Source organism: Salmo trutta, chromosome 13, assembly GCF_901001165.1.
Source record: "Salmo trutta chromosome 13, fSalTru1.1, whole genome shotgun sequence".
Lineage (NCBI taxonomy): Eukaryota > Metazoa > Chordata > Actinopteri > Salmoniformes > Salmonidae > Salmo > Salmo trutta.
In genome coordinates this window covers 20,196,860-20,209,621 of record NC_042969.1, presented here as the reverse complement: position 1 = coordinate 20,209,621, position 12,762 = coordinate 20,196,860, and the positions used below count along the sequence as shown (strand labels likewise).

The 12,762-nt window shown below is 42.1% G+C and overlaps 1 protein-coding gene across 4 annotated transcripts; it reads right to left on the bottom strand.

Annotated features, from left to right (window-relative positions):
• Positions 1-305: 305 nt before the first annotated feature.
• Positions 306-10,603, bottom strand: clk4a (CDC-like kinase 4a). 4 transcript variants are annotated; one of them, XM_029771377.1, is made up of 12 exons: positions 10,525-10,603; positions 9,732-9,886; positions 8,370-8,622; positions 7,585-7,684; positions 7,130-7,196; positions 4,122-4,238; positions 3,575-3,741; positions 3,132-3,226; positions 2,835-2,964; positions 2,277-2,359; positions 1,393-1,563; positions 306-1,201 (listed from the first exon to the last, which is right to left on the bottom strand). In XM_029771377.1, exons 1-12 carry the CDS (start codon positions 10,588-10,590, stop codon positions 1,052-1,054), a joined length of 1,554 nt encoding a protein of 517 aa, XP_029627237.1. In that variant the 5' UTR covers positions 10,591-10,603; the 3' UTR covers positions 306-1,051. The 4 variants fall into 4 exon arrangements, with proteins under 4 accessions (XP_029627237.1, XP_029627239.1, XP_029627238.1 ...); XM_029771379.1 differs by having other exon boundaries at positions 10,329-10,587; XM_029771378.1 differs by having other exon boundaries at positions 10,436-10,587.
• Between the last annotated feature and the right edge of the window lie 2,159 nt (positions 10,604-12,762).

Here is a 12,762-nt window from a genome sequence, read left to right as displayed (position 1 = left end):
AACAGGGATGTAAACAAAATTGTGCACCAAATGAGAGCAATAAGCTTTTTGTGTGTATGCAACATTTCTGGGATCTTATATTTCTTGTGTGGTTTTTAAACACATTTTTTAATACTAGTTGTTCCTGCCAAAACCAGCTCCTGGATCGAGACCAGTGGTCCCCGACCTAGGGGTCCTGAGTTTCTTGGTGGGGTTGCAGGGTCTTATTGATTCACGGTGTTAAAAATAAATGAGGGCCATGAAATCAGATGTGAAAAAGGGGTCCTTTTTCACAAAAAGGTTGTGAACCACTGAACTATACGCACTGCTGTGTACAGGGTACTTTATTTTTACATATACGTTCATACTCCAGACGTTTTATTGACAAATGCACACATACAGCGATATTCCAAAAGTTACAAATCCAGTCATACTGAAAAAAGGGACTTGGGAAAAAAACTCATAGGGCTGTCAGACGATTCAAAAATGTAATCGAGTGAATTACAAGATTTGCTTTGATTAATCGCAAATTCAGAATTTGCTCAAATTAAGCTGAAATGTAAGATTTTTTATACAAAAACATTACAAGAATATTGACATCTTGATTTTGTCTAACGGTTAGCAGAATTAGGTGAATTGAAAAAGCACACTTTCTTTAACCTCAATGTCAACTAGCTTTTAGCTGAATAGGTTATGTACTTGGGATGTTTTCAGTGTATTTGGAAAGCATTTAGACAATGCGATAAATCGCAATTAAAAAACACTGGAGTTAACGTATTAAGTCTGACAGCCCATAGAATAATGCACCAGCTTCATCAGTGAACCAGGTTGCTACTACAATGATACAACTCGCAATACATTAACACTAACTAGCATGACAGCAATGGACTATAAAGCCACGTGGGCGGACTGATACAGCCAGAGGTAAACAATCTCTCCCGGAGAGTCAATGTAGGGCCATGGCGATGGTCAATCATCATAATTGTCATGGCGATGGTCATGGCCACAACAGTTGTGATGATTGTCACGATGACAGGCAGGGCCAGGTTGGGGTCCACGCTGTGGTTTAAGGTCATTTCCTGGTGGCCTTGCGTAGGCAGGTGAAGAAAGGGTGTCTGAGAGCCTGGTCCAGGGAGAGGCGTTTAGCTGGGTCGTACTCCAGCATCTTCTGGATCAGGTCAAACAGCTGGTCGTGGTCCAAGCTCTGGACCATCATGTATTGCTGAGGGGACAGCGAGGGGATGGAAGGGGTGGAGGAGAGAGGGGAGGAGATGGTCAGATTTATTGATATCAATGACCACAACAAAACTGTGATTCAGACGTCTTTATATCACTAGTATCAATAGGGTCAGTTCCATTAAATGAATTGAGGATACAAAATACGTTGCCCATATTGCTGGAGGCCCTCTTTACCTTGAGTGGTTTGCAGTGTTTCCTCACGTATCTCCCAGAGGAGCTGAGTGCATCCCAGTCCAGCTGGTACCGATGGACATACCGCCGCTTCTTGGTTTTCTGCAGGAGATGCACCGGTATGGGGCCCAGGACCCTCTCCATCATAGCCAGGTGTTCTTTACTGTCGTGGGTCTGGAGGAGAGAACACAAGAGCCACAGAGATGAGTCTAACGTTACACCCAGGACACAGTGAGACAGAGTTGTTTCTGGATCAAAATAGGGCTTAGGTGGTGGGTGTGGTGGCAAATTTGTAAGCCCTCTTGGCCACAATAACAAAATGTTGCTGTTCTAAAAGTAAATTCCTGCAATTCCACACATTTGCCAATGCACTGAGAGAACATTTGCGGTTTTAAACCTAATTTCCAGTAAATGTACACATTTTGCTGTGGCTTATGCTATCTGAGTGACTTAAACCATATAACAAAATCAATGGGGGCCCCATGCCATAACAAAAAGAGCCCTGAAGGGATAATTTTTATCATTTTAGATTCTCCCTGAATGTCTAGCTTTCATTTAAGTGATTAATAGTCCTCAAATATGATCTTATTTAAATAATACATAGGTCCATAATCTTTTCTACATACATTATATCTGGTTTTAGGTGTTTCAAGTGTACACTGAAAATGTCTTTCCATACAAATGATACTTTTTTATTACATTTTTTTTACTGTATGGACTTAGGTGACCAAAAATAACACTTAGGAGGCCCGACCAAACTTTTCTATGCAGGAAAACCCCTGTGATCTACCTATGCATTGAAAGAAGCTTGAACAGCTTGAGATGAATGCATGATTCAGAAGGCATTATTAGTATGATGATATTGTGGATAGCCGACAGTCCCCCACCTGGAAGAGAGTTGATCCCAGGTAGTACTCTATGAGGATACAGCCCAGACTCCACACGTCACAGGCATGGTCCCAGCCCAGATCTACACAGAGAGAGAAGCATTACAACCCAGACTCCACAGATCTACACAGAGAGAGAAGTGTGACATCAGCAACAGAGAAATGCAGCCCAAATGGTTCCCTATGCCACCTGGATGCAGCCCAAATGGTTCCCTATGCCACCTGGATGCAGCCCAAGTCTGTATAACGTCGCTGTCTGATGAAAACCCCGGAACTCTGTTATTCCTCATTTTCAGTTTTGTACATTTAATGAAATCAGTAACTCCCCTTAATGTACTCTAAACATTTCAGGACTCTAAGACCAAGAAAATGTATTACAAATAGCTTCTGAAGTTTTATAATTGTATGTTTGTTAATGGGAAAATGTGGTAATTTTTTCAATTTCCTGAGAAGTTTCTGTTTTGAAGATAATGTTTTCATCAGACAACGACGATAAGTAGCATTAACACATAACATCAGTAATATCATGAATTAGCATTGAGGAAGTATCTGTCTTACCCAGAATGACCTCTGGAGCGCGGTAGTGGCGTGTGGACACTACGGAGGTGTGGTGGTTGTGTTCATAAGTGGCGTTGCCAAAATCAACCACCTTCACGTCCGGGTTCTTCAACGTCCTCTCGTCGCGCTTCTGTAGGGCAGATATGAGTCATGACAAATATTCATTTGATTGAGTCAGACAGTACACAAATTCAAATAGGGCTGACAACCAAATCAGTGAACTTCACAGTTCATTCACGGTGAGTGTTTTGTCAGCACAGATCAATGTGGGAGAGTGGGCAGGTAACAGACTCGTACCATTTTGGCGTTGTACTCGATGTCGTACTCTGAGTCCACAAACAGAATGTTCTCGGGCTTCAGGTCAGTGTGTGTCAGCTTGTTCTTATGCAGGACTGAAACAAACAGCCACCATGGAGAACACAGTCAACACAGGCAGGAGAGTAGAAAACCCTTCGTTCTATTACACCATTTGTACAATGGAATACACTCTGAAGTCACCACCAGAACCCAACAGCTTTTCATTTAGTGTCTGCCTCCCAAACGGTGACGTGTTCCCCCCCAAAATTAAATACTTAGTGCACTATATTGAGAATAGGGTTCCATTTGGGAAACACACAACCTTTAAGTTGAGACATGTAGCATTGCTCTTACCCAGTGTGGGTGGTGCTTACTACCACAGAGATACAATGAAATGACTATTCCAGTATGTTCTAATGTGTAATTCTATGGTAACTACTCACATCGTACGGCTCTGATGATCTGGTAGGCCATGATCCTGATGTGTTCTACCGGGAACGGCTGGAAGTTGTTCTCCTTCAGGTAGTCATAGGTACTGAGCCCCAGCAGCTCAAACGATATACACACGTGACCGTGGTGGTCGAACCAGTCCAGCATCCTCACACATCCACTGAGACGGAGGAGGAGAGGTGGAGGGAGGGGAGTGAGGCAAGAGACAGAAAGAGAGAGAGGGGAGGAGAGGAAAGAAAGAGGGAGGAGAGAGAGGGGGAGACAAAGGAGGGATTTACATCTCAGTAACTTAGCAGAATCTTATTCAGAGCCAATCACAGTTAGGGATTAGGTAGCTAGGCAAGACAACCAAAGGTGTCTGATATTGATGACACAGTGATCATTAAAGTGGGATATTTAAGTTCTATTCCATAATTAAAGTGTACGCCTGGCAGATCAACCAACTACTGCAAGTGAGACTGCACATCATCCTCGTAATGGAAAGTCTACATGATTTCTGCTTATGTATGGGGCATGTTCTAATAACATGTCGTGACTTACTATCTCCGGTCACAGTCCAGAGAGTTCATCTGCTCCAGCACCTCCACCTCAGCCATGGCTGCCTCGCGGTAGCGGTCAATGTTTTTAATGATCTTCAGTGCCACGCGAGAACCAATTCTGGAATCACAGACGAGACACACATATCCAACTGTGAGAGAGATTGAGGCTTTCAGATTAGAACGAGAGAGAGAAACAGAGAGATTAAGTTTGAGAGCACACTGTGGGTATACAGAAGATAGCCCTATTTAGTAAAAGACCAAGCCCATATTATGGCAAGAACAGCTCAAATAAGCAAAGCGAAATGACAGTCCATCATTACTTTAAGACATGGCGGTCAGTCAATATGGAAAATGTCAAGAACTTTGAACATTTCTTCAAGTTCAGTCGCAAAAACCATCAAGTGCTATGACGAAACTGGCTCTCATGAGGACCGCCACAGGAAAGGAAGACCCAGAGTTACCTCTAGGGCAGAGGATAGGTTCATTAGTTACCAGCGTCAGAAATTGCAGCCCAAATAAATGCTTCACAGAGTTCGAATAACAGACACATCTCAACATCAACTGTTCAGAGAAGACTGCATGAATCAGGCCTTCATGGTCAAATTGCTGCAAAGAAACCACTACTAAAGAACACCAATAATAAGAAGAGACTTGCTTGGGCCAAGAAACACGAGCAATGGACATTGGACAGATTTCCATCGGTCTTTTGGTCTGATGAGTCCAAATTTGAGATTTTTGGTTCCAACCGCCGTGTCTTTGTGAGACGCAGTGTAGGTGAATGGATGATCTCCACAAGTGTGGTTCCCACCGTGAAGCATGGAGGTGGTGTGATGGCGCTTTGCTGGGGACTTATTTAGAATTCAAGGCACAGTAAACCAGCATGGCTACCACAGCACTCTGCAGCGATACACCATCCCATCTGGTTTATGCTTAGTGGGACTATCATTTATTTTTCAAAAGGACAATGACCCAACACACCTCCAGGCTGTGTATGGGCTATTTGACCATGAAGGCGAGTGATGTAGTGCTGCATCAGATGACCTGGCCTCCACAATCACCCGACCTCAACCCAATTGAGATGGCTTGGGATGAGTTGGACCGCAGAGTAAAGGAAAAGCAGCCAACAAGTGCTCAGCATGTGGGAACTTCTTCAAGACTGTTGGAAAAGCATTCCAGGTGAAGCTGGTTGAGAGAATGTCAAGAGTGTGCAAAGCTGTCATCAAGGCAAAGGGTGGCTACTTTGAAGAATCTAAAATATATTTTGATTTGTTGAACACTTTTTTGGTTACTACATGATTGCATGTGTGTTATTTCATAGTTTTGATGTCTTCACTATTATTCTACAAAGTAGAAAATAGTAAAATAAAGAAAAACCCTTGAATGAGGTGTCCAAACTTTTGACTGGTACTGTATCTATCAACGAATTAGCGAGGGCTCTAGAACAGTCTGCAGCATCCAGTCACACCCTACTAGAATCTGAAGTCAAATGTCTACTGTTTGCTGATGATCTGGTGCTTCTGTCCCCAACCAAGGAGGGCCACCAGCAGCACCTAGATCTTCTGCACAGATTCTGTCAGACCTGAGCCCTGACAGTAAATCTCAGTAAGACAAAAATAATGGTATTCCCAAAAAAATGTCCAGTTGCCAGGACCACAAATACAAATTCAACCTAGACACCATTGCCCTAGAGAACACAATAACCTATACATACCTCGGCCTAAACATCAGCGCCACAGGTAACTTCCACAAAGCTGTGAACGATCTGAGAGACAAGGCAAGAAGAGCCTTCTATGCCATCACAAGGAGCATAAAAATCAACATACCAATTAGGATCTGGCAAAAAATAATTGAATCAGTCCTAGAACCCATTGCCCTTTATGGTTGAGGTCTGGGGTCCGCTCACCAACCAAGAAATTCACAAATTGGGACAAACACCAAATTGAAACAGAATTCAGCAAAAATATCCTCAGTATACAATGTAAAACACCAAATAATGCATGCAGAGCAGAATTACGCCGATAGCCGTTAATGATCTTAATCCAGAAAAGAGACGTTCAACTCTACAACCACCTAAAAGGAAGCGATTCCCACGCTTTCCAAAACAAAGCTATCATCTACAGAAAGATGAACCTGGAGAAGAGTCCCCTAAGCAAGCTGGTCCTCTCATGACTTGGTTGGGTCTAATTGTGTTGCTGTCCTGGGGCTCTGTGGGGTCTGTTTGTTTGTGAACAGAGCCCCAGGACAGCAACACAATTAGACCCAACCAAATCATGAGAAAACAAAAAGATAATTACTTGACGCATTAGAAAGCATTAACAAAAAAACATAGCAAACTAGAATGCTATTTGGCCCTAAACAGAGAGTACACAGTGGCAGAACACCTGACCACTGTGACTGACCCAAACTTAATGAAAGCCTTGACTATGTAGACTCAGTGAGCATAGCCTTGCTATTGAGAAAGGCCACAGTAGGCAGACCTGGCTCTCAAGAGAAGACAGGCTATGTGCACACTGCCCATAAAATGAGGTGGAAACTGAGCTGCTCTTTCTAACCTCCTGCCAAATGTATGACCATATTAGAGACACATATTTCCCTCAGATTACACAGACCCACAAAGAATTAAAAAACAACCCATTTTGATAAACTCCCATATCTATTGGGTGAAATACCACAGTGTGCAATCACAGTAGCAATATTTGTGACCTGTTGCCACAAGAAAAGGGCAACCAGTGAAGAACAAACACCATTGTAAATACAACCCCATATTTATGTTTATTTACTTTCCCTTTTGTACTTGAACTATTTGCACAATATGACATTTGGAATGTATATTATTTTGGAACTTTTGTTCGTGTAATGTTTATTTTACTTTTGTTTATTATCTATTTCACTTGCTTTGGCAATGTAACATATGTTTCCCCATGCCAATAAAGCCGTTAAATTGAATTGAAAGGGGAGAGGGGTAGCATTGTCACCGTGACATCCAGACGTTTCCAGTGAGCAACTTACTTAGAGTGATCGATGCATTCCACAACTTTCCCAAAGGCTCCTTCTCCTAGAGTGGACACAATCTCATCTACAGGGAATAAAGAGCATTAGTTAGAACCAGAGGAGTGATGACTGGCATCCACAACCATCACACCTGATCTGCCACAAAATGTCTGCCTAGCTGCTTTGTTCGATATGGATTTAGCATTATACTGTCTGTGACTAGAACAGGACAGGGCTCCAAGCCAACAAAACATAATACACAGTACACACATCACACTAATAATGATGTTATGTAGCGTGGTGTAATAACTAATCCACATTTAACAATACAATGATAAACCCTACCCGCTCAAATACAGTGTCTACAATAGTGTCTACAATAGAATAGTATTTTGCAACAGTACACCATATGAAAAAGCAACAACATAACAGATAGCTAGTTGACAGAGAGAGAAAAGGGATATATTCTATACATCTGGCTCTTAGCATGTCTCCCCTGTGATAGATCAGGTGACCCTCGTCATCATCCTCAACACTCCGGGATCTTTTCCTGCTCCTGCGATGATGGCTCCTCTGTTGTCCCATCACCACCATCATCAACCATCAACCACCATCACCGACCCAGAGAACACCATCATCAGGCCAGGCCACCACAACGGGACGGAACGTGCCATTCATTCATTCAGCAGGCAGAGGGGGGGATCGGACGTGGGGGAGAGATTTCGGATGGATCGGCCCATTCAGAGTGGGTGGGTTGCGAACCAGGCAGCGCCAGCGGACCACAGCGGGAGCAGCACATTCAAATTCAGCCCCACCAGAGAAAGGCATAGGGGGCGTCACCACATAGTGGGTGTTACAGAAGAGAAACATGGCAACAACAAGGTTCATGTGAGAGACTTTCTCAAAGTAAGCGGTACAAAACATTATCAACCATCAGTCTAGTAGAATAGGCTAATATGCATTTTTGTGTCTTTCAAGTTACAGTTTTGGTTATCTTCTGACTGTTAAATGATATATATAAAGTTTCCCTTGACTCTTCTTATTGAAGCCTTGTAAAGGTGTTTGCGCTTAGTCTGCTAGTTATGCCTAGATGGTATTCAGTGAATTTTGGTAATAACATTGGATCCATAATTCTAACCCATCTGTTTTTCACTGTGGTACATATTGAAAAAGATCGACAAAGAAAAGCTAACACCACTAATAACCATATAGGAAGTTGGTTGGAAAGGAGAGAAGAGCGTGTAAGATGTTCTCATACCGAGTAAGAGGAGCGTTGATGAGAAGGGCTGCGTCGCCGCCCTCGGCGGCTACTGCGGCCACTCTTGCCACTCCGCCCGGATGACTTGCTGTAGTGGTGCCACTCCTTGTCCTTCTCCCTCTCGCGGTCTCTGTCCCTGGTGGCGGCGGCCCTGTTGTCCTCGCCGTAGCCCATCTCCAGGCTGGCTTCTCTGGCCCTCCTGTTCTTAGACTCTATCCTCTGCTGGTTCAGGCTGTGGTTCTCCAGGTAGTGCCTGAAAGGGAGAAACAACAAGACAGCTAAGTGACTGACTCCTCCTCCTGCCTACTTACCCACTGCTTGGTTCTAATGGCCAGGACCTACGTCTTCCCCGACATCCTATCCCAAGGGGCTTAATATATAACATTTTTAATTAGTAACAAGCTTATTTACAACTACAGAGTGCAACATCATCACTCCAAGGTTCTTGGTGTGAAAGCCTAACATAGTGGAGGATAGTGTAGATTCCTAGTTTTGGGGGTAAACTGACACAACAAACTGGACAGGCAATATGTCTCAAGAGCTGTTAGAACAGATCATGTAGCAACCTTTCACATGAATCTATCATATAAATATGAGCAGCCAGCTTGAATGTATGTGTGCTCAAGCACCCCCCCAATCCAGCAGAATCCCCTTCTACCTCTCTCACACACCAACACACACAAATCGAAAGCACAGGTGTCTGCTACGACAGTTGTTTTGGCTCAGCGAGGAATCCGTGAAGCCCTTTCAACAGAGGAATGTGATCCAAGTCTCTGGACCTCCAGAGCCCCAGAGTCAGAGAGAGCCATGATGGCACCCTGGTGGTGTCAGGTCTCTTCCAGGAAAAGATCTGCGTTGCCGGGGGACTTATTATTAGAGCTTCCTTACCCGTTCTGCCCTGGAAACTTCCACTATAAACCTCCATCTCTCACAAAGCACAAGCTCAATCAGAGACGGACACAGAAACCAGACACGGTTTTACCTTCCAGCAATAAAATTTACAGTGATATATTGTCAAATGACAGTGACTTCCAATAATAAAGACTTCAAACTTCGAAAATGAATTGTGACCACATCTGTCAAGGGCAGGGAAAGAGGCAGATTCTCCTGAAATAAACTTTGGCCTAAAGTATGCTGTGAGCTTGGATTTCACTCATTATTTATAAGATGATGGCTTGTCCTCACCACATTAATATATTGCTGTGAAAACATTTGGCATGTGTATAGCTGCTGGATCCTACAAACCTAATTGAAGAGGCAGAAATGACCAGACAGATGTAAAAAGGATGATCTCGGGTTGCTTGTGGATGGGTGGGGCCTATAATAGTTCTGTGGGGGGGGAAATTGGGTCAGAATATTTACCCTTCATGTGTTTTGAGGGGTTGTTGACGTCTTCGAGATTTATTCTCCCTTACACTGCTATTCGAATCATCTCGCTTCTGGCGCTTTCGGCTCTCCACCCAGCTGAACTCACTGAGCCAAACGCCAGGGGAACGAATTCGCTTTGCCTGGCGCATCTGCCACACAAGTGATAAATGTTCACATTAATAGCTAAAACGAGCTAACGTTACATGGCTAGCTGCAGTGCCAACAAACTGTAAAAAAAATAATTCAAATCTACATATAGATAGCGAGTTAACCTTCTGGATGACATGAAGTAAATTCAACCATACACCAGTAAATAGCGTACATTCTTTTCTAGCATTCGCTAGCTACCTAATCATGGTCAATTTATCCTCTACAGACACCGACTGGTGTATTTGTTCTAACATGCTAGCTACGTTAATTTACCTAACGTTAACTTGCTAGCTAAATGAATAACAATCCCACGTGAAACCTATCTAGCTGCTTGACTAACTTCAGATAACGCTAGCAACATGCATCTGATAAATGTTAGCGTCAACAATTTTCAGAAAGTAATAACTAGCTATCTGTACATTGGCTAGCCAGCTTACTAACGTTAACTTCCTGGTTCGTCGACGAAACCTGAAGGCTAGCAAGATAATGTTGAACAGATGATATATTGTTTACATTGAAGTATTACACATTAAATCATCTGTCCTCACTTTATCTATCGAAGGATGTACCCCAAACAACTAATACGGTTTTTTTTTTAAATAAAAAAATAACCAAAAAAACGATGTTTTATCTGTACTTTTGTGTAGGAACAAAGCTGCCTTCCAAAATGGCGAACTCTGCTGCTGCTGGAAGTTCTTGTCATAGATTGAACAATGAGACAGATATTTCACCGGATGTATAAATGTGAAGCATCCGGTTGGCGTTTCCTAGCGCAACCAAATATATTAGTTAGAGGAAGCCCAGTGGGCGGCAGTGGGAGAAAATGGATTATGGCAGACATTCTGCTAATTTTCTCATCAATGAAACCTTTGATCTCGATTGATGTTTTCTGTTTCCAAAACATATGTAATCAATAAATACCTTGTTTAATGTAAACTGTTCTCTGTTAGTTTGTTTAAGTGGAGGGGAAGCAGTATAAAAAACGAATCATTATGCAAAGCTAATTTCCAGCTTGATTGTTAAATTGTTGAGCTGTAATCTCATGTGTTTGTTGTCAAAGATACTGATAACTATTACAATTATTACGGAGATACAAAGATGAAGCTATGTGCATTAATCGGCTGCAATACTGTGCAGAGCAAGGGAGCAAAATTATTTTTCCAGTTTCCAAGGTATGTAATAAATAACGAGAAGATGCATTTGGAGTAATTATTGCATGGTGAGGCACACGTCGTTGGCTGTGTAATCAGTAGTGTGCTGTATCCATGACTACCCATCGAATCAATCACCAAAGAAACGATCACTGATAGATTAAACCAACTAGCTACCAATAATGAAACAAAACTATAGCTGGGTTTAACACAGCTAGCATGAGGCAGCATGGCTAGTTAAAGTTTGTTTACCAATGTGTCCAGCTATATTACATATGAGGCTATCCCAGGGTATGCTGTACAATCAATAGAAGCCAGCATTTGTCACACTGAGTCATTGCAAAGTAATTTATCGAGTTGTAGAACACCATTAAGTACCTCCTTAAATGATGGTAGATGTCTGTAAAACATTGTATAGGAGACTACTTAAATTCTGTTGCCCTATGATCAGATTAAGTCAGAATACCATAAAATATAGTCTACTATAATTACAAAACTCAACAGGTTGCACATTTATTAAATGCCTGTTAACATGGTGAAAAATATAGAACATATGGAAACCATGAAAGTAGAGCATTTGATCACAACCTGGAAGAACACATTGCGCATCCATCCCCTCAATAGGAAAATGGTCCAAAAAAGAAAGACATACACCAAGTGTAGCATCGCTTCACAAGATCAATCAGGTTTAAATGTTAAGGACAGCAAGTGAAAATGTTTCATAGGATAAGGTGTGGGTCTTTATTCTGTGTCATAGGACAGGATAAAGTGTGGGACTTTATTCTGTGTCATAGGACAGGATAAAGTGTGGGTCTTTATTCTGTGTCATAGGACAGGATAAAGTGTGGGTCTTTATTCTGTGTCATAGGACAGGATAAAGTGTGGATCTTTGTTCTAATGTTTCATAGGACAGAATAAAGTGTGGGTCTTTATTCTGTGTCATAGGACAGGATAAAGTGTGGATCTTTGTTCTAATGTTTCATAGGACAGGATAAAGTGTGGATCTTTGTTCTAATGTTTCATAGGACAGAATAAAGTGTGGGTCTTTATTCTGTGTCATAGGACAGGATAAAGTGTGGGACTTTATTCTGTGTCATAGGACAGGATAAAGTGTGGGTCTTTATTCTGTGTCATAGGACAGGATAAAGTGTGGATCTTTGTTCTAATGTTTCATAGGACAGAATAAAGTGTGGGTCTTTATTCTGTGTCATAGGACAGGATCAAGTGTGGATCTTTGTTCTAATGTTTCATAGGACAGAATAAAGTGTGGGTCTTTATTCTGTGTCATAGGACAGGATAAAGTGTGGATCTTTGTTCTAATGTTTCATAGGACAGGATAAAGTGTGGATCTTTGTTCTAATGTTTCATAGGACAGGATAAAGTGTGGGTCTTTGTTCTAATGTTTCATAGGACAGGATAAAGTGTGGATCTTTGTTCTAATGTTTCATAGGACAGGATAAAGTGTGGATCTTTGTTCTAATGTTTCATAGGACAGGATAAAGTGTGGGTCTTTGTTCTAATGTTTCATAGGACAGGATAAAGTGTGGGTCTTTATTCTATAATATGTTCTCCATATTGGGGTTGTTGCTAATCAGGCAATGGTTGTTATGGAGGAATGAGTCAGTTTTGATTGAAGAGAAGGAGTGTGATGAAGACCCCAAAGTAGAGTAGAGGTGAGGAAGGGAACAGGAGTTAATGAGCATAGACCCAACTCCAGCAGATGA

What these genes read in the sequence shown, in the direction of transcription:
- clk4a (XM_029771377.1), bottom strand. Translation starts at nt 10,590, where the DNA reads ATGACAAGAACTTCCAGCAGCAGCAGAGTTCGCCATTTTGGAAGGCAG. An exon ending in AGACATGCTAAGAGCCAGAT is followed by an intron (nt 7,197 to 7,584) that starts GTATAGAATATA and finishes TATTCCCTGTAG; the next exon opens with ATGAGATTGTGTCCACTCTA. An exon ending in TCGAGTACAACGCCAAAATG is followed by an intron (nt 2,965 to 3,131) that starts GTACGAGTCTGT and finishes TCTGCCCTACAG; the next exon opens with AAGCGCGACGAGAGGACGTT.